General features: G+C 40.6%; 1 protein-coding gene across 3 annotated transcripts in view; it reads right to left on the minus strand.

The window, feature by feature from the left end:
* Positions 1-2,626: 2,626 nt before the first annotated feature.
* NFYB (nuclear transcription factor Y subunit beta) overlaps positions 2,627-20,850 on the minus strand; it is an 18,988-nt gene continuing 764 nt past the window's right edge. For 2 of the 3 annotated variants that reach the window (XM_014937483.1, XM_014937485.1), the window contains exons 2-7: positions 11,494-11,587; positions 10,845-10,975; positions 8,665-8,862; positions 6,644-6,722; positions 3,467-3,546; positions 2,627-3,254 (exon numbers count right to left, since the gene is read on the minus strand). In XM_014937483.1, coding sequence (XP_014792969.1) covers positions 3,222-3,254; positions 3,467-3,546; positions 6,644-6,722; positions 8,665-8,862; positions 10,845-10,975; positions 11,494-11,587 — 615 coding nt within the window. In that variant the 3' untranslated portion in view covers positions 2,627-3,221. Of the gene's footprint in view, positions 3,255-3,466; positions 3,547-6,643; positions 6,723-8,664; positions 8,863-10,844; positions 10,976-11,493; positions 11,588-20,266; positions 20,785-20,850 lie in introns of those variants that run through there. The other variant, XM_014937484.1, reaches the window with a different exon arrangement.

Below are 20,850 nucleotides of genomic sequence, written 5' to 3' on the forward strand. Positions count from 1 at the left end.
CCCCTGTGCTCTGGCTACAACATCCAGCCACGTATTTAAGTGTTCAGGAGAGATCAGAACAGAGGAATAAATAAAAATAGTTCATCAGCAAGACTGGGAAAAAGGCAGAGCCTCAGCTCCCATTAAGCCTATAATGAAAATGGGATGTAGAAGAACGCCATCTAAATTAGCTTTTCTCCTAACTGCATTTTGACTGGAGACAACAGTGTTTGCAGGCTTTTAAAGACACCACGAGCACTCTATCAAGAAAGATCAAAAGGAACGTGCCACACAGAAATTAATTTAAAAAAATTAATGTAGTAAAATTTGCTTGTGTCATGGAAAGACACCTAAAAAAAGTCACTGTGCTTGAAAAAAAAAAAAAGCTTTGAACATCACCACTATTTCAGGCAGCCTTTCTCTGGAGCTCAAGCTCTATTTGGGGTTATGTTCGTTCAACCAAAACCTTCAGAGAACCAAAGATGGCAGCTTCATAGAAGCAGATGGGATACAACAAGCAGGAATGGTCACTAAGCTACTTTTAAACTTGGAGTAGTTACAAACAGAAAGGTGAGAACACACACCAGTTGTTAAACAAAAACACAGAATCCACAGTGCCTGTGCTACTACTGATATAAATTAGGCAGGTATTTCCTCAGACCACATTTGTTCTACCAGCACTACAGCACCTGGCAAACTTTATCAGGTGAATGGCTTCAGAAAGAGATCATAGAATCATAGAATGGTTTGGGTTGGAAGGGACCTCAAAGATCATCTAGTTCCAACCCCCCTGCCATGGGCAGGGACACCTCCCACCAGACCAGGTTGCTCAAATCCCCATCCAGCCTGGCCTTGAACACTTCCAGGGATGGGGCATCCACAACTTCCCTGGGCAACCTGTTCCAGTGTCTCACCACCCTCATAGTAAAAAAATTTCTGATATCTAATCTGAATCTTTTTTCTTCCAATTTAAAACTGTTTCCCCTTGTCCTATCATTACCCTTCCTGGCAAAGGGTCCCTCCCCAGCTCTTCTATAGGCACCCTTCGGATATTGAAAGGCCGCTATAAGGTCTCCCCGGAGCCTCCTCTTCTCCAGGCTGAACAATCCCAGCTCCCTCAGCCTGTCTTCATAGGAGAGGTGCTCCATCCCTCTGATCATCAATCTAGTGAAGTGCTGAGATCTAGTGAAGTGCTGTGCTATTACTCCTGTGTGTGTATTTTCAGGGAGTGAATGAGCAAGGTGGCTGTGGTTTTGTCCCTGGACCTTGGGAGGTGAGGGGGGTGAAGAAAGAAAAAGAAAAAAACAAAGCAATACCAGCTCCTTCGTGCACATGATGGTGTCTAAACCACAAAGGACTTTAACCTAAACTCACAGAAGAGATGACAGACTGACAAACGTAGCTGTCTTCGAGCAAACATGAGGGATGACCCCAGCCCCCTTTCTGCACATCCAACTGCCAAATCTCCCCCAGCTCCTCCTTAGCTGTGATCACAGCTTTTCCCCATCGCAAATCTGGGACCGTCAAGAACAGGGTGTAACAGCCTGAAACAAGCAGAATACAAACAGAAGGGGCTCGTGGAGGGATTGTGTTATTCATTTGTACATTTAATGAAAAACTCCATTTGTTCAGTCGTAGCTGCTGAAGATTGACAGACTGCCACAAAACCCCCGAACATCTGCCCAGCTCGCCACAGAATACACTGGATGGCCTCCAGAGGCTCTGCCAGCATCACGCTCATCTGTAAGAAACACTCTTCAAATCTGCACATACATTAGAATTTTTGTTTAGCAAAGAACTGGCCCTTTCAGGCTTCTGGGATGTCTTAGTTTATACTAGTTTCCCCAATATTAAAAAGTTAATTAAAAAAAAAAAAAAAGACAAAACCAACATGAAATTATATGGCAACAGATTCAAGGTGTGGTTTTCTTAAATTAATGACAGGTATGTGGAAAGATAAGTATTATATTACATTTCAGTCCACTGCAAACAGTAAAAATACCAAAGGTTCCCAAAATTCAGTCTGAATAAGATTGTGTTACTAAAACCACCCGCCCCTACCCCTAGCAGGCTAAGACATTGCAGCTAACAAAATTACCCACCCCATTTTTAAAGAAACAGCTATGTCACTAAGAACAGCTCACTAAATATACAGAACTACATTGTCTAGGTAGCGTTTATTGCAAAACCAGGGAAGAGAGAGCAAACTAGCAGCCTGTCTTCCATCTCAGGTCTCTAATCAATTGTTCAAGTCTCAAGTCACTCACTCACACACACACACTCACACTCACACGCAGCCCTGGACACGGAAGATCACTAACACAGAGTTCCCACAGTCTCACAAGAAACCTTAAAACGTTTCAGTAAAAAGTTAAAGTGAGATCTTTTACCACAAGGACTATAAAAATCCTCCCACCCCCCCCACCCCCCTTGAATTTCTAAGTCTTGGATTCTAAAAACCATACATAAAAACAAAGAGTTATTTCAGCAGCACAAAGACTACCGTAAATATATCAAAGTTAAGTCTAAGGAGAGTTAATGCAACTGAAAAAAATATATGAAATGAAGACCTGCATCGCACACATCAGTGTTTTCGTCAACACTGTTGGTAAGTTCTAAGTTTCTAGATGTAGTAGAGCATTGGTTGTTTTTGATTAACTTTTAATTCTGAAGTTACATAAAAAAAAACAGTTGTAGCAATTCATGAGGAAAACGTCCCTTTTGAAGTTTCAATAAATATGCTGACATGTAGAGTTAGCTGAGGTCGTCATGCAAGACAAGTTACGTAACCAAGACCAACTCAATCTTTATAATAAAGGCAACTTGCATTCAAAAAATGAACTTTACCCTTACAATTTTATTCAAAGGGTAAACATGAATTAACCCAGCTGTTTACCTGAATTACAAAAGTAACATGATTCAATATGAAAATAAGAAACTGTCTACAAATCTCTGACAGTAATAAATTGCAATATACAATGCATACAGGAGTTATACAGAGCAACAAACTCTTGTACAAAACAAAAATACTTTAATACCTTTAAAATCCAATTTTTTTTTAAAATCATCATGAAAAAGATTTGAGTCAGAACTCACACCTCAATTAGTCAAGCTTCAGGTAGCTACATTACAGCTATGTAATATACAAAGAGATAAATCTCTTCACCAGTCATTAAATCTGCCTCTTTGTTAGAGTTGCAGAGCTTCCGTCTCGTGTTCCCAGATCCAAAGTTTTCTTCAAATCATGAGAACTGGATTTGTTGAACACCAGAGATCTACAGAAAGAAAAACACAAGCTCATGTTCAAATGCACCTTTTCTGAAACTGTATCCCAGTGAGCAGCTGGGAATTGTCCCAGCATTGGAATGTCACCACAGCCACCACCAAAGGACTACATAAAATTCATTCTCATCTTCCAGAACAGGGCAGCTGAATTAGTGTTTGAATTTTAGCAGCAGAAGGGAGGGTAGGGGACGGGATACAGTACCTGTTGATATGATGTTGTGTAGACCATAACATTCTGCTGTTGGCCATCTGTGGTTATTAAGCCTGCTGGCAACTGGTTAGCTGAAAGAAAGAGCATTTTAGGGAAGTTAGATAGGAACTGCAGGATACACAGAGCCTTGTTTGATGTTTCTGTCACCACTAAATAACCTTTAATTGTGGTCCAGGACTCCACAGGACTCCTGGAGTCCTTAATTGTGACTCCATGACTATGGAGCCACATTCCTCTCCTGACAGCTACTACCCTACACTGCATATAGACACACTTGTTACTGAGTGTTACAAGGAAACAAGTTTGTTCTGATTAAAAAACACTTAAGAAATAAAATTCAACTTAATTTTGCACAGATAATCTAACAGTGAGACTGCACCTTGTTGTTCTCCTGTATGTATCTGAAGCAGAACATACAAAGCCATACACTGGTGAATGGAGTGGAGTTCACCATCCTGACCACTGAGAAAAGTAATCTCCGGCATTCAATATCCCACTGGAGAACTCAGAGTTTGGTTTAGTTGGGACACACATGTGCATGAGGAAGTCAAATGAAATTGTTGCACTGCTTTATAGAACAGGATCCATCAGTGACTCTGTAATGTGGAAGCCCCATGGAAGGTGGCAGAGATGAACAGAGACAGGCAATGACAAACAGAGAGACAAAAAGAGACAAAGCTACTGCCAGGAAGCCAAAGACCTGCCATTACACTGGTGGACTTCAGCTTGTCCTTCAGGGCATTGCACAAGAGCTCTGAATTTCAGAGAGGAGAGAAGAGACCAAGGAATGGAATAAAAGTACTACTGAGATGTAAAAAGAAAACACAAGGAGTGATGATTTAAGATAAACCTTTACAGTAAAATGTACATTTAGCTCTGCGACATACAGAGTAGATGCATTACAAATGCTACTTGGAACAAAGCAGCAAAACTTTTCAAGTTGTTAAGCTAAGTCACTGTAGCATGACGTTCTCTGCCAGGAGAACACGCAACGGGGCTTTTTTCTTTCTGAACTATGGCTGTTACTATGTATAAATAAGACCTATAACCCTTAAAAACCATTCTGAAAATACAGTATAATCCTAACAGCTTTCATTTGAAAGCTGATGCTTGTTTTTTTTTTTTTTTAAATTGGGTTTTTGGATGGGTTTCTTTTTCCCTACCTTCATTGTACTCGTTTTCAAGTACTTAAATTGAAAGTTAAGAGATGCATTAGTATCATAGTGAAAAGTGGCTCTGGCAAAATTTTACTGCCCTTCAACGCACATGTTCCACATCCAGTTTAATGCCAAGCCTCTGACCCAGTCCTGGCATGAGGCTAAGCCAAAGAGCTGCGGGTTGTGCCACAGCAGCACAGCCATGACTGCTACTGCTGCAGTGAGAGCATCGTTCTGAACGGATCTAGAGCTGCCCCTACGGAGAGAAGTGCCTGCAGCGCTTGAATTGGTTATTTTACAGAGAAAGATTTTTCCTCCTCCTCCTACTGCAACATCTCCTGTGTATCCTGCCAAGACTTAATAGTCACTTCCAAAGTTGCTCTTTTCAAATCACAGCAAATTAAGGCTTATTTCATAGTGCATACTGAGGCTCCCAGGCCTGAGGTATTTAAACAAGTGACTAGGAGCACATCTTCAGCCTTCTGCCATTTAACAGGGACCATATCAAATTTGGGAAGGCGATGGGAGATGTAAAGAGATTCCTTTTTTCCAATTTCCATTTTCTGGTGGGGACTGTACTTGGACTAGGCAAACTTTTTGTGGATTTGCCCCTTTCCCCATACAAAACAAGATACTGGATGGAGACGCAATCACAAGTTTCCAACTAGACGTTCTGCCTCAACTCTTGAGCTGCAGTTTAAATGCATGAAGTGCAAATCAGAATATATTTAAAGTAAAGCTTTTAGAACAATTTCTATATATTGATTTAACAAGCTTCCAAGCTGGACAGACTCCCAACAGCTGCAATCCAGAAACCATTAGCAACATACCCAAAGTAAGTTGGGCCTATAGTTGTGCTAGTGTCTTACTACTTCTGAACCAAAGCTCTTACATATGAATGAGTACAGATAAGAGTTTACTACTTGCATCACCTAATCTTTACTTACAAAATTAAAATAGTCATATTACAAAAATTTAAAGCTTTCTGTAAATCCCCAGCAATATTTCAGCTTAGATTCTTAGTTTCCAGCCAGTTTTATGAGCATATCTTCCAGGCTAGGAGAGACCCGAAGAGTCTGTACTGTTTTATATAGCCAAAGTCATCATACTGGGAGCAAGGTGTGTTTCAGACCCTGAGTAGGTCATTTCAGTCCTCAGACTTTCAATTTTTGCTAGTTCAGTAGTTTACCAGTGATTTTAAACGGAAGACTTATCAGCTACTTGAAAAAAATAAATCTCATCAGTAGGTATGACTAGACCAGTGCCTCCTAATTCTTCCTGTTTCAGCTTCAAGACTACCAGCCCATACCATTTAAAAGCCAAGGTGAAGCCTATATGCAAGAATCGAGCAGCAACAAAAGCAATGCAAAGGCCCAACAAGTATCAGGCTTTAATTCACAGTGTAAGGAAGAAAAACTACAGTGAATGCATATGATAATCCTTGCCCTACACCTTTTAGCTGCCAATCTGTCCATTCTTTTGAACATAAGAAAGGCTAAGTGTTTTAGAATTATACAAAGATGATGTTCTTCTCTGGCTCTTTTCTCAAAGACAAGCTCCTCAAGTCATTAAGTGCAGTTTATTTTATTTTTTCCCCAACAGTCTTGCAAGTAGAACAAACGGGGCCTAAATATGTAGCTACTTGGCAGAGGGGAGGGGAAGAAAAAAAGTCTGGACCTTTCATTACAATCTGGTTTTAAGAATAGAGAATAAATACTAGCAGTAATGTATGCATTTAAAAAACATCTTCCACAGTCGACGTTACCTATTACTAGAGAGTCATCATTTATCATTAATTATTTCATTCCGACCATAAATTCTACTGTCTGGGAGGAGTTTATCTGAGCAGAAGTTATTGTCCAGACATCTCAAATAAAAATCTCAACGGATCACAGATGTAACACATGGCCACAGGGTGTATTCCTCAAGTAAGGAATACTTCTGATGTCTAAAGGAAGTGCTGTTTTTAGAAAAGCCACAGTAATAATATCAATTAAAAAGTATTACTTACTAAATGCTTCCTCTGTGAGCTCCTCACTTAGACTGTCTCCAGTTGTAACTGTTGCAATTCCCTTTTCTCCTTTCATTGCCTGGAGAAGGGGGAGAGAAATGTATTAGAGGACAGTTGGCTTGAGATTGTTTCAAGACCCCAGGAGCTCTGGCCAAGGTCTGGAACTTGTAGGAGAGTCACCGTGCAGCAGCTGGAGTTTGAAATCCAAGACCTGTAAAACTCTTTTGGATTTAAGAATGCTCATAATACAAGAATACAGGAAGGGTGTTTTTCAGCTTCGCCACACTCCTCAGACAAGACCTCTGCACACTAGGACCATGTAGTTTTAGAAGGGCTTTCACCTTCTGCAGAAAGTTGAAGATCTGCAGTAATTCAGAAGGAGAAGTTAAGAGCATTTACAAGAAACCACAATCTCAGAACTACCAAGAATATGCATTTGCTTACCAACCACATGCCAAGTGCCATCATCGTAAAGCTACGAGTTGACATTTAAAACCAAGACACTTGATTTCTTTTCCCACTTGACGAACTCCAGCCAGAAAGGATATCAGCACAGAAAGCCAAGTCTCACAGACATCCCCATGTAGTTTTACAAGTCTATGCTATTACATAAGAACATCTATAGAAAATACACGTATAAAAAGTATTCTCTGCAACTGTTTGATGTAAACTAAATACTAAGCTACAAAGCAGAACTATTTCACTATATACAGTACCCTGAAGACAGAACTAGCTGAAATGGAGGTTTAAAATTGATGAGGAAAACCATCCAATCCACCCAGCCAATTAAAACCCAATCACATATGCTGTTGTAGCAGAATAGTGGATGTGCAAAAATGGTCACTTCAGAATGAAAGTAGCATAGACCCACTTCAGACTTCTCCAGAAGTACTGAAACGACCTGCATTTTTAATTAAAGCACATAGAGCAATTTGAGGGCATGTGCAACTGCTGCACAGAACTGGAACACGCTAGCACACAGCAGTGTACTTTTGGGTTATACCTCCTGTTACTCACTTATCACAGCAAATGACCTGGGAAGGTGAAGCTTCAAGCGCTATCAGCAAATCAAACATTACAAGTGAGTCTGACCGCCACCGATTAAAAAAAAAACAACTTAGGTTTCCAGAATGAAGAAAGTCAACAGAAACAAGCCATCTCTATCTACAGCACTGCCAATTTAGACATAATTGCTTCACTTATGCCAGTAAAACCAAGCAGCCACACCAACAAGAGGGATCCACATTTAAATAAATAAATAAATAGCTTTGAGTTGCAACCCCACCCTCACCAGATTATTTTAACACTGAACAACTTCTTCACTCAGGACTATGAGGAAGAGAGGTCACTGGATAAAAAACCCTTTGATTTGTTTGGTTAGATCTGGTATTCTCAGGTAAAAGAACACCGAAGTAAAGAAGCAAGTGAACATACTTCTCTTCCATCTCCAGACAGGAGGAGGGGGAACAAGGGACCAGACCAAAAAACCCAAGCAGAAACCTAGCAGGTATTATGTATCAAAAACAAACTGATGGACAGCTAAAAAACAGATCAGAACACCCCCAAACATTGAATAAGAAAGCCTTCCATGTGAATCATTATTCTGACACAAGGAAAACAACTTTTTGTTTTGCAGATCTGAAGCCCAGACAAACAATAGGCATTAGGCTAGTTCCTCAGAGGATGTAGTCTAGTACAGTTTTATTGACTCAGCCCAAAGATCGAATTAAGTATTCTTAATAAGCACCTTTAAAGAACAGAGTGATTTACTACCAGCAATATATTAGAGAATTTACTCAGTTGAAAGCTTTAACTACTGTGAATCAGCAAGTCTAATAAAAATGCTTACTTACTCCTTTTTCTCTTGATACCTTCTGGAATGCTTTTAAGTGTTACATTAGTCCCTGACAATAGCTGTGAAACTCTGTGCAAGTTATCCATCATACATTTACAATGACAGGGAACTAAGGATAAACACAACCAGGTTAAATAAATGAGGAAATACTGAAGCATATACCAACCTCTCTGAATTTCTGGAGGTATAACTTCAAAGGTTCAACATAGCTATCAAACCCCAAGGTAGACATGGCAAAGAGAATATCCTCTCCATTGATGGTCTTTCTTTTCTCTTGGTGACACCTCTCACTTGCTTCTGACGTTATAAAGCTGATGAATTCACTTACACACTCTTGCACACATTCTTTTGCGTCCTTAGCAATCTAGTAAGTAAAAAGTATCATAAAGTGATTAATCAAGACGCAAGAAGATTAAAACCAAACCCAAACAAAAGAATACACTCCATAAAGGAAACACCCCAAAACCTGATGATAATACCCATTTAGGCAACACCTGTATGTGAGGGAACCACTGGATGTCATCACTGCTCTATGTAAGCACAGCTGCAACACAATTTTTACCAAAGTTTTAGTATTTCAAGCAGCACAGCCAACTGTCAGGATCTCCTGAAGTCATAACTATGTTCTGTACAAGCTTTTACATATAGATGCATCTCAGTATCGCTTGCTTTGCTTACCTACACCTTCTCTTTAAACCCATTCATTACAACATCATAACCGACTTCTAGCTTCCTTTACTAGGCCCAGCACTTCCAAGCCCATTGCTGAATTTGTGGGAATGAAATGCAATGACAAGTATTTTTACCCTGACCAGGTTCAGGAACTGGAATATATGCCTAGCAGCAAGCCTCTCTAATGCTTTAATATTCTGGTATAATTTTTCCAAATGAGAATTCAAATGAAGAAACATATGCCCATGGCAAGAATGAAATAAATTTGATTATGGTTTTCAGCTGGACAAAAGTAATTTACATGACTTAAAATAACAGAAAGCATTACTCATGATTATTTGGGAAGCTGAGAGAAACCAACTGAAAGATTATAATAATAAAGATTCTTATTGTTCACATGGGAATAATCTGTTTGTAATTTTAAAAAATAATGAAGCAGTAACTGTATGTAGAATCTTCACTAGTTCCTCTGATATTTCAGACACATAGGGTGAGATTTTTCTGAAGTATTTATCAGCCAGCAGCTTCCCTTGCAGTTTTTCACAAAAACTTCCCTGATTTTTCAAGAGAGCTCGACAACCCATATGCTAAATTCTTGAGAAAAAAATCTCATCTTGATCTCTAAAAATTTATGACAATATGGACCAGTGCAGAAATTTTCACAGCAAAGATATAAATGTAACACCCAGATCCCCAGAAAGCCCTGAACACTATGAAAGTACAAGCAGATGCAAGTAAATTATGTCTTGCTTCTATTTAGAGTGATGTCAAAAAAAAAAAAAAAAAAAAAAATAAGCTTTAGCTAGAGATGTTACTGGGGCAGGAATTGTATTGGAATACAATGGAGAAACAGCAAGTAATAGGAGCCCTGCAAAGGTTTAAGATAAACAGATGAGATGGTCAGACACTTACACAATCACCAGGTCAGCAAAGAAATCAGCTTTAGCTAGAGATGTTACTGGGGCAGGAATTGTATTGGAATACAATGGAGAAACAGCAAGTAATAGGAGCCCTGCAAAGGTTTAAGATAAACAGATGAGATGGTCAGACACTTACACAATCACCAGGTCAGCAGGATGGATTAAAAAGTCTAGCTTAGAAGTTAGAAATAAAATAAGTCTTTCAATATCTGGCCTTATCTGCTACATGGTATAAGGCAGACATCTTAGGTCACTTTGGCACTTCGATATGTTAAGATCTGGCCGATGGAAGATTAACCATTCTCTTTCTTTCGGGATGAGGACTGGATTTTTGTTTCATCCAAAATGGTTCACTTTATCCACATTTTATGCACCCCAATAAAAGCAGATTAAATTTTATAAGAGGGAGCTGCATAGAAAATATTCTTACTGATATGAGATTGTCACAAGTCTGACCCATTATGAGAATTTCAGAGAACACGTCTTAGAAGAAGAAAGCTCTTTAAAGCTCTACGAAGAGCACTGTTCTGGATACTCTAATTACAGCAGTTACTAAAAGCTTTCAGAAACCTAAGAAAAATGGAGTTGGTCTCAATCACCTCCTGCTCGTATTTTTATTTTATTTCATTTTATAAGGCTTTTCTCCAATAAAGCAGGATCGTTTGGAAAAAATATATTGTTCTACCAGCTCAAGTTCACTCAGAGGAAGGAATAAAACTCATTACACACTTTCTTTACCAGACAAGGGTATTACCTTTCCTGTTTGTGGTATGGCATTTTTCATTATCCTTGACACATTTGCAATTGGAAGATATATATCTTGTTCTCTAAAACTCTCTTTTGAGCCATTTGTATCTTCGTGATCATTCATGCTGTCCTCTGTGTCTAATGAAATAAAGAAAAGTTAACAAAAATTGTATTTGACAGACAGCAAGCAATAATTAAGTCAGTTTAAAATCTTACACTGAACAATGAAGAACTTTGAAATCACAGTATATTAACATTGTAGAAATATTTTTAAAAATAGATGTAACATCAGGCTATGTTTATGGGTGTTTGTTATCATCTTTATCATATTATGCACAGAAATGTATGAGGCTGCTGAACACCAAACATTCTCAATGTCATGTCAAAATAAGAATTGTTTACTAGCACACCCGTTGTTTTTTTTTTGTCATAACCCCAAAGGACTTAGTGTCAACACTGAAAAATCCAACCTCCACCTTCAGACTGCAGAAAAAATGCTTTATAGAGTGAGGCATTACAGATACAAACAATTGCAAATTCTTAGCTTGACGGAAGATAGGAGAGAAATATACAAGAGCCGGAAGGATATACATAGATATATATATATACACACACACACACAGAGAAATAGTAGTATTTACTGTTACATGTCTTACCATCGTGAGGCTGTATCACATAGTGACTGCCACCAATGTAATCTCCAGCAATTCCTAACTGAGAAGCATCCGTTGTGGAGCTATCACCGTCCATCTACAACCAGAAGAATGAAACCTTTCAGGTATGTTTGTTACACTGCAAGCACAGCTATTGCTGAAAAACAGCACTTTAATCAACTTAGAACTAGGAAACCAATTTACACAATGTATAAATACATTGCCATCTGAGAACAGTATACTCTCTCCCTCTCCTTACTGAGCTTTACTGACAGTGAAAATAGTGAAACACTTTTGCGAAGCTTCCCCAAAAATTCAACCCCAGGCACAGAACCATTTGGTTCACACAGCACATACATAATAATCTTGTGTCATTCCCATCAGAGACTGAACAGAACAGGTCAAGGCATCTGTTTCTCTGAACAACCCTCAAAACCTAATGCCAGCCCCCTGCTCACTGAATGCTTTACCTACAGTAATTACACTGAGCACACCCTTCACTCACCATTACCCTCCACCCAAACAGCTTTTGTCAAGCCCACTGACAAACTTTTCCTAGCCAGAGCTCAGGGACAGCTCTGCATCCTTATCCTCCTTGAGGCATCAGTCACTCCTAGATGTCTTCTATGCCACAGTTTTCTTTGCTTTCCCTGCTTCTGCCCCACCTCACTTCCCTGGGCATCCTTCAGTGCTCGTCTCAGAACATTCTTATATGGTGGCCAATAAGAAGTCTTCTCCTTGAGGCTTTAGAGACTGGTTCACAGTTTAGTAGGCAATGTGACTGCCAGGAGAAAGACAGAAGCCAAAAGCGCCAACGCTTCCGTCCTCAGCTAGGAACCTTTGTCCCAGGAGGCGCCAGCGCTTCCATCCTCAGCTAGGAACCTTTGTCCCAGGAGGCACCAACCATGTTTCAGCTGGAGGAGTCTGGAAGAAGACTGACCCTTCCTGCCATCCCCCTTCCAAGCAGGGCAAAACTACTGAGATCATCACCAGCCATTTGCTGGCAAGTCTCAGTGTTTGCTAGAAAATTCACTTTGTGAGCAACTAAAGAGGTCTCACGGCGCTGCTCTGAACCAAGGTGGCAGCCCAGAGGCTCCTCAGCAGCCAGCTGTCTCACCACTTGGGGACATCAAAAGTATCGTGCTTCCTCCTTCTGCAGAGGTGAAAGAGGTGAAGGTGCCTCCTACGTCCCTTAGAAGTTCAGACTTCTTCAGAGAGGACTTGCCACAAGGAAACAGCAACCCAACACATCACTGTCTTTGGCATCCGCATTTTGCCATCATACACAACACGCAGATACACACACATTTTTGCAACAACAAATGCTTCAGCCCATGTAACCTGTTACCATACCACAATTTGTCTTTTTACAGAAATAACAAATTGCCTTAAACGCTACCATCAGGTGCTCAATAGAAAGCTTACTCTTATATGGAATCATGGCAGACAGCAAGTTCCACTTTCAAAGGGGCTATTTTAGCAGTGCCAAATATAAGTTTGAATTCAAGTCTCACAATCTTGGACAATTGTGACTTTTTTCCACTTGCAAGGGTCTTGAAAATTAGTACATCAAAAATAAACTTTTTGAAAGCATGAGAGCTTAGTGTTCTGCAAATGTCTTTTATTTATTTATTTATTTTTTTAATTTGGGAAAAGTATTTTTGCAGTTATATGTTTTAATAATGTTGCTCTTGGAGAAAGGAAACAATGCAAAAACCATGGAGGGAGAAGAGGTTCCCAGCACATGCAAACTCTTTAAACATTGGTGCACAAATCCAAAGATTTTTTTTTTTAACATGTTTAGGTGCACCATGCCAGATTCACCTTTGCCCCAAATCTTCCTGGCTATGTTTAGCATCAAGCAGCTCTGTTAGCATTTGCTTATTTACCCATTTGCTAGAAAATTCGCTCTTCCATTCCCTTTCTACACGTCGTGCAGTCTCTTCTCGGGAGCAGCACTTCCCATCCTTCCCACCCCAGCTGCCAGCCCTACAGACAAGGCAGAGCCCAGCTCCATTCACCCGCTGACCTACACCAGCTGGGCAGGTACCCGGGTGTCTTTGGAAAACAACCTCCTGCCCATCAAATTGCAGCTCCCTTCTCTCCAGAACCATTAAGCCTGATGACGGAGAGGGAAGGAGGAGAAATCTTGTGCTATTTTTATACCAAGCCTGAAATCTGAGCAATTTAACCTCTCTCGGATCTGCGCTTTCCCTGGATTTTGCTTTCAAACCTTTAGGCAACATCTGGAGCCATGCTCAGCCACAGATGTGCACCTAACTCGAGAGCTGCTCGTATCCCAGGCAGCGTTACAACAGCTGGATGTAGCCTCAGGAGCTGCTCAAGCTGAAAAAAAACCCAACCAGCCACACCTTCTACCTCTTCTTCATTGTACAGAATATTACACACATGTACACACTCCTCCTCTTAAAGCCCTTCTGGTCCCTTTTGAGGGCCTTTCGTAAAACAGCTTCATTTCTTATGCAGCGGCTCTGGCCCAATGGAAGGGTAGTGTTTTAAGCACTTGCTTTCCATGTCCCAACTTTCACATAAATTTGCTTTGTCTGCATTTTGCAGACTCTTTGTTGGGAGATTTAACTTTGCTTTTCAATTTTCCAAAGGGTCTGCAGTTTGCTTACTCAGCTCATTGTAATGACAATGCAAGGCTATCGCAATCCCGCCCGTCAAGACCACCAAAACCGACATCATCTATCATTAAGAGAGTTGTGTCGCTCTTTTCCTTCTCCAATTTGAAGCAATTAGTGTTTTGCAGTCTCGTAAATCCCAAAAGCTATGTCCAAAATTAAGTTAGGATTTTCTGGTGGTCTTGTTCTCAATTTTGGCACTCTGGCTCCTACTAGAATTTAACTCAGAATTAGGATGTCCACAAATTTTAAGCATTAAGTTTACTCAAATGCCTTGATGCTTCTTCCCCTCTGCAGTGATGTGATAATTCACAGGTTTGTGCTCACCCATCCTGCTGATACCCCATCTAAATCCTTATCGCCAAGAGCAGTATTATTTAAGAAACTATCTTGCTTCCACTAGCATAGCTCACCCTCAAAAGACAATTCCTGCTTGAATCTCTTTCAAACCTTGGCTTCACCTGTAGACAGTTTTGGCCATATTAGACTAATGCATCCTCAAGGTACTATCTTTGCTTTTATTCTTTTCCACATCTACTTACAGTATGTATTATTTCACAATTAGTGAGAAATTGAGTGGAATCTTATCAACATTACGAATCTAACACAGCGGTTAGCAAAATTGACAGGAAAAGGCTTGCAAAAGAAAAAGGCCTTTATCTGTCTCAGATAAAGAAAACAGGCACTGACAGTTTAACATCAACTGAAATTACTCCTGTGGGTATTGCTTTAGGAAAGACTTTTAGCTGCCAGGACAACCTTGAGACAGGGGATTACAGCGAGCGTAACACCCTTCTGCATAACACCGAGCATAACCAGGTCCTAATCCAGGATCACAGGATAATTCAGGTCGGAAGGGGCCTCAGGAGGTCTCCAGTTCAACCCCTGCTCAGAGCAGGGTCAGCTCCAAGCTCAGAGCAGGCCGTTCAGGGCTTTGGACAGCCACATCTTGAAGACCTCCAGGGAAGGAGCCTGCCCAGTCGCCCTCAGAGCCTCTTCCACCGCTTGGCTGGCCTCGCGGTGAGAAAAGGAGCAGCATCTCTACATTCTGCTTCAATCCAAATAAGTCTGGTGGAAGAGTTTCAGTCAGATTTAATTTTGTCATTTAATTCAAATCTAGATCTCAGCATCTGAATACAGCAACTGAAATTAATGTACCATCTAGTCACTCTACTAGTATTTATTTGAGCCTGATGGATGGCACAAACATGACAGATGAAAAATGTGGCCCCTGCTATCCTAGTCATCTCATAATGAACAGTTACACATTCAACTATTACAGGTTTAAGGTCAAATCTCAAGTCAATCACCACATACCCAATTGTCAGCTCAGCACAAGGTCTGTAATATATACAAGACAACACAAAGCTCAGAAAATGAGAAAACACTGCTCTCGATACACTGTTGCCAATTAATCCCCTCTTTAAACAAACAAACCAAAAAAACCCAAAACAAACCAAACAAAAAAAAAAAAACCAAAACCCAAACAAACTAAATTTTCAGTGTCCCTGAAGCTACTCTAAGGCGGCAGCAGCCCAACGTAGCACAGAACACACCTGCAAGAAGCACTTAGCTGCATGTCTGTCCTGGTTTGAGTGACACAAGACTAATTTCTCTTTCAATAATTTTACTTTTTAGTAAGGTCTCTTCTACTGCTAAGGAAAACTCCATTTTTAGAAGACTCTAATGTCTGAATTTGTGAAAATATTTACTTCATAGCCAGTTACAGTATGTGGGTTTCAAGGTCTCAGTGTTTTCAAGCTCATCAGGTGCGTGGACAAGGAGGAACGAGACACAGATACTTGAGACCCAGGCTGGCCAACAGATTTCATACCATGAACATCACATTCAATATAAATTAGATAGTTTGCTAAGGAGGATTTTTTCTCTTCTATGATGGCTGTAATCTTGAGAATTTCTTGCCCTGGCACTGGACCCTTGAGGCCTTCCCTTCCTCCCAAAGCTGAAGCACTTGTAGTGTCTCACATTTGCTGTCCACCACTGGGAGTGCACAGGTTCCTGCTGAATAGAACTGACTGAGTGTATTCCTTGTATATTTTATATTGGTATTGGGATCACTACTTGTTCTTTAATATTGTTAATGTTAAGTATTTAGCATTATTCTATTAAATCTGTTCATATTTCAAGTTTGCTAAGGAGGATTTTTTCTCTTCTATGATGGCTGTAATCTTGAGAATTTCTTGCCCTGGCACTGGACCCTTGAGGCCTTCCCTTCCTCCCAAAGCTGAAGCACTTGTAGTGTCTCACATTTGCTGTCCACCACTGGGAGTGCACAGGTTCCTGCTGAATAGAACTGACTGAGTGTATTCCTTGTATATTTTATATTGGTATTGGGATCACTACTTGTTCTTTAATATTGTTAATGTTAAGTATTTAGCATTATTCTATTAAATCTGTTCATATTTCAACCTTCAGGTTTCCTTGTTTATTCCTGGTTCCCCTTCCTGGGTCATGAGGGGTCATCAGGTGACAGAGTAATTGTCTAAGTGATAATAAATTATTGTGGGTTTCTCAAACCATAACAGTGTTGTACGTTACCCTTTAGTGCTAAGAAAACAGTAAATCTCCTCCAAGCATACACATATTGACTAAGCAAAGACTAATAGCTAAGCATATCAGCTCCATAACCTACCAGTCTCTAACGTGACCACATCATCATATGATTTTTATCATCAAGGGAGGGACAGACACTCAGCTCAAATATTCAGTGATACACTGCAAAAAGTATCCAAATACAGAGCAGCAGCACAGTTTTCTGCAGGTAGTTTTCTGTTTGGGGTGGTTTGTTTTTTGTTTTTTTTTTTTTTCTCTAATGAAAAAGAATATTACTAGGAATATACAAATTAATGAGTCCAGGGAAATTAACCTAAGAAATATGTTAAAAGAGAAACATTTCAGATCAAGGGCCTCAAAGAAGACTCAGTGATAACTTGCAAGTGAATGAACATACAGATTTATGCTGACATCTGGTAGAAAATTGTCTGGAGGATGCTTAAAAAAAAAAAATGCTTCCATCAGCTGCCCCAGACTATTCCTTGAACATATCTATACTGAATTTATCAATATCTCAAAGTAAATTTTGCATCCTGTTTAATCTTAAGAGCTCTCTTAAGACAGCAGTATCAATGGCTCAGCTAAATGATAACTAAGAATGCAAGCTCAGGCCTGTTAGCACTGAGGAAAGGAAGGGTCTAAAACTTAGACCAGTATAAAAGGTAAAAATAGAATCAAAGAAAACAAGATTTTTATCTTCAGAATGGGGAAGTGATCTGACAATGATTTGCAAAATCAGTCTCTTGAGAGAAACCAAAGCCTCTTGTGATCTAGGCACTTCACATGGTATTTATCCATTCCATCTCTCTCACAAAACTGCTACCTGTACAAAAAGGGCAGCAGAAAATGATATACAATGAACTGAAGCACTTGGTACACTTTCCACTCTGTTGTCCCTGCCACAGAAGCAGGACAGAAATGGTACCTAAAGCTGTAGGTAGCTATCACTTCAACCATTGGCAATTAATTTTGCACCACACCTTATCACAAGAGGATGTAAAGCAGTACATAAAAGCGGAGATGACCAAGTTTTATTTGAGTTTTCCACACCTTCAATTATTACTCCTACACAGAAATATTTTTTTCATTGAAAATAAGATTTTCATTTCTTTTTATTTTTCAATGACTTCTGGAGAACCTAATTTCCCACTGAATTCTCACCTGGCAGCAAAGCAGTGTCTCCTGCAGCAACACACACAGATTCGTAAATGCATTTACAGGACATCTTTCCAGCAGATCCACAAAAACGCAAAGCTAAGAACCCTTAGCATGTGCCTAGAACACAAACAGATGCTGCACTGTCTCTCTCCATCTCAGGCTCCTCTAATCTCTCACATTCAGTGTCTTCCCCCACAGCGGAATAACATTAGGAACATCAGACTGATGCTGAGGGGACCTGACAGCGTCCCTAAGGCTCGTTAGCATCTAGGCTGTACCAGGCTCCTTCCCCTGGCCCATTGCCTTATGAAATTCAAGCAGGGTCTTTTCACCTTCCCCCTCCACGTACCAGTATTATCAACTTTACGGTCTATCTTACAAGCCCTGATGTCAGCAGCCACAAGTCTGTCTTACAAGCCCTGATGTCACCAGCCACAAGTCCCGTCCGCATGGATCCAGCAGTACTAGAATATGTGGTGGCTCCTAACTAGCCTGGCTAATGGTTCACAAGCCCAGTAAGCTGCAATATACATAGGTGGGCTAACAATGCATACATCTTTACATCAAGTAGGAGTGCATCGGTGATATGGAGCAAGCAGGAGAAATTTAGTTTCTACGCCTTCTCTTTTTTTGCAGGAAAAGAGAGAAGCTGGAGGGAAAAAGCCAAGATGAACAGAGGAATGGAGGCAGTTTTGTTGCTTCTGCAGAAGCTGGACGAGGACAGCAGTGCTGAGCTGACTGCACCAGCACCTCCTTCCTCCTCCAACACTGACTGAAAGCCCCATGTTACCTTTTCATCCAAGTTTTTGATGCTTTTCCTGCTTTTTTTTTTTTGTGAGAAACTAAGCTCATCTGTTTATTCAAGGAGCAGTCCTTAAATCCTGCCTTTTTCTTTTATAAGTTTGATAGCATTTGCAAGTTGGTTATGTTCCTCCTTCATTATGGTACTATGCCAAGTGTGACAAGAAGCTTATTCCTCTTCAAGCAAGTAGGAGATTCACAAACCTAGTTCAGGACAGGCCAGTATTTTCAGTCAACATTACAAGGTTTGCTGACACTTCCTTTTACTCTACCAATATCATTTACACATGTCATTTCGTATCCATATATACAGTCATGTTTTGCATTTTTTACAAGCATCCCGTCACCAAAACATTTATTTCCAAATACTGCGTTTCTCTAGAGTACTATTGCAAAACTCAGTACTGAAGCGTATCAAGTTTCTTTCTAAGTAAAATTTTAAAGGTGAAGTGACATTAGAGATTTGCATTTGAAAGCACTGAAGAGCCTTGCAAACCTTTTTTGAATGTTGACAAAATAAGATACCCAACTTCAAAAGTTTCATAGTATTCCAGGTTTCTTATCTTCATAGTATCTTAAACAATCTTTTTCATTCAGTTTCTGTACACTGCTTTCCTTAATGCAATTATTACCATAAAAAAGAGGCTATCTATTAAACTCTGAACTGCTGTAATTGCCAAATATTAAAGTCTAAAGAGTCATATCCAGTATTCCTGACTTCTTCCAAATATAATTTCATAGCTGTAAATGCTAGTAGCCAAGATCCACTCAATGCAGAGCATATGCAACTCACACAGAACTCATAAATAATGATTCAGATTAAACCATCTTGGGTCTCCCAGAGAATTACAGATGGATCCTCCTTCAATGTTACAACTGTCATGCCATAGGCCACATAACCAAAGAAAAAAAAAAGTAATCACTAAGCTTATTGTTTAGGAACGCTATGCTAATGATTATGCATAAACACCATTTCTCCATTCCTGCAAGCCAATTAAAGCCAGACGGTGAATAATGCCCAAAGCTGCTCCTTCCATTTTGCCTGAGCTTCTTTTGAGAAAGCTGCAATTATTTTTATTTTTTTAATTGACAATAACTTCCATCTATCAGCAAGACGGGCAAAGGTTACTACATATAAGAGTCCATTTAAGGATAAAAATCCAAATTTCTACATCCCTTACTGTCTAGAAACGCCTGGCTCATTGTTATCAATTATTCTGCCTTCCCAAAAGCGATCCAAATGCAAGATTACATGACGGTTCTTTGCAGAACAAAGTCTTTTTGGTTAAGCCTCAAGGAAACTGGTAAAGCTAGAAGTTGACTGATTTTCTGTTGCAGTATTACACTTACAATGGGATGTAGAAAGGTTTCTTTAATCTGCGTATCTTAATAGTAGCAGAAACATTACTAGAACACTATTATTTTATTTTGCAATACAATTGCCTGTGGGTAACCTGCAACACTCTTCGGGATCACCAACTACGTAACTTCTGGAGGGAGCAGAGGCTGGCACACACAGGTACACCCCAGAACACTTGCTGAACACACACAACAGTTGTGTAGACGTTAAGAACGGCAGAGTCCCGTCTCTCTCCTACCTGCTATGTGTGTTACAGGATAAGCCGTGGCTGCTGCTCGGCTGTGCCAGCCCATCGATCCCACGTCCTGATTTCATGCCCTTCAATGATGCAACAGCAGCCAGCGCAGGGGCACAAGAGGGTAACCTTCCTACTTACACAAACACCCCCAAAGTCTTCCTTGCACCTAGCGTGCATCTGCTCCACCGACACCTCATCTATCACGACCCCTTGTTTTCGAGTCGAGGGAGACAAGGCACCCCCAGTTATTCAGCGCTTCATTGTTAATCACCTGGGCCGTGCTTTCAGCGCGGCGGGGCAGCCGGCTCCGGGGAGGAGAGGCCGCACACCTCAGCCTGCCCGCCGGCCGGGGGCTTTCACCGGAGCCCCCCTGCAGCACACCGCTGCCTTATTCCCTCCCCGAAGCGCTGTGCCGGGACCGGGCTGCCCGCGCCCTCACCCGGCTCCTCTCACCACATCCCGGGGCCTCGCCCTACGCTCCTTATCCCTCAAAAACATCGCCAGACCTTCAAGGAAATTTCACTCGGGAAGCCCGGCCGCGCTCGCCCGCTGCCCGGCTCGGGGCCGTGGGCGTGGGGGGAGGG

This window comes from Calidris pugnax, unplaced genomic scaffold (genome assembly GCF_001431845.1).
Source record: "Calidris pugnax isolate Ruff unplaced genomic scaffold, ASM143184v1 scaffold1, whole genome shotgun sequence".
NCBI lineage: Eukaryota > Metazoa > Chordata > Aves > Charadriiformes > Scolopacidae > Calidris > Calidris pugnax.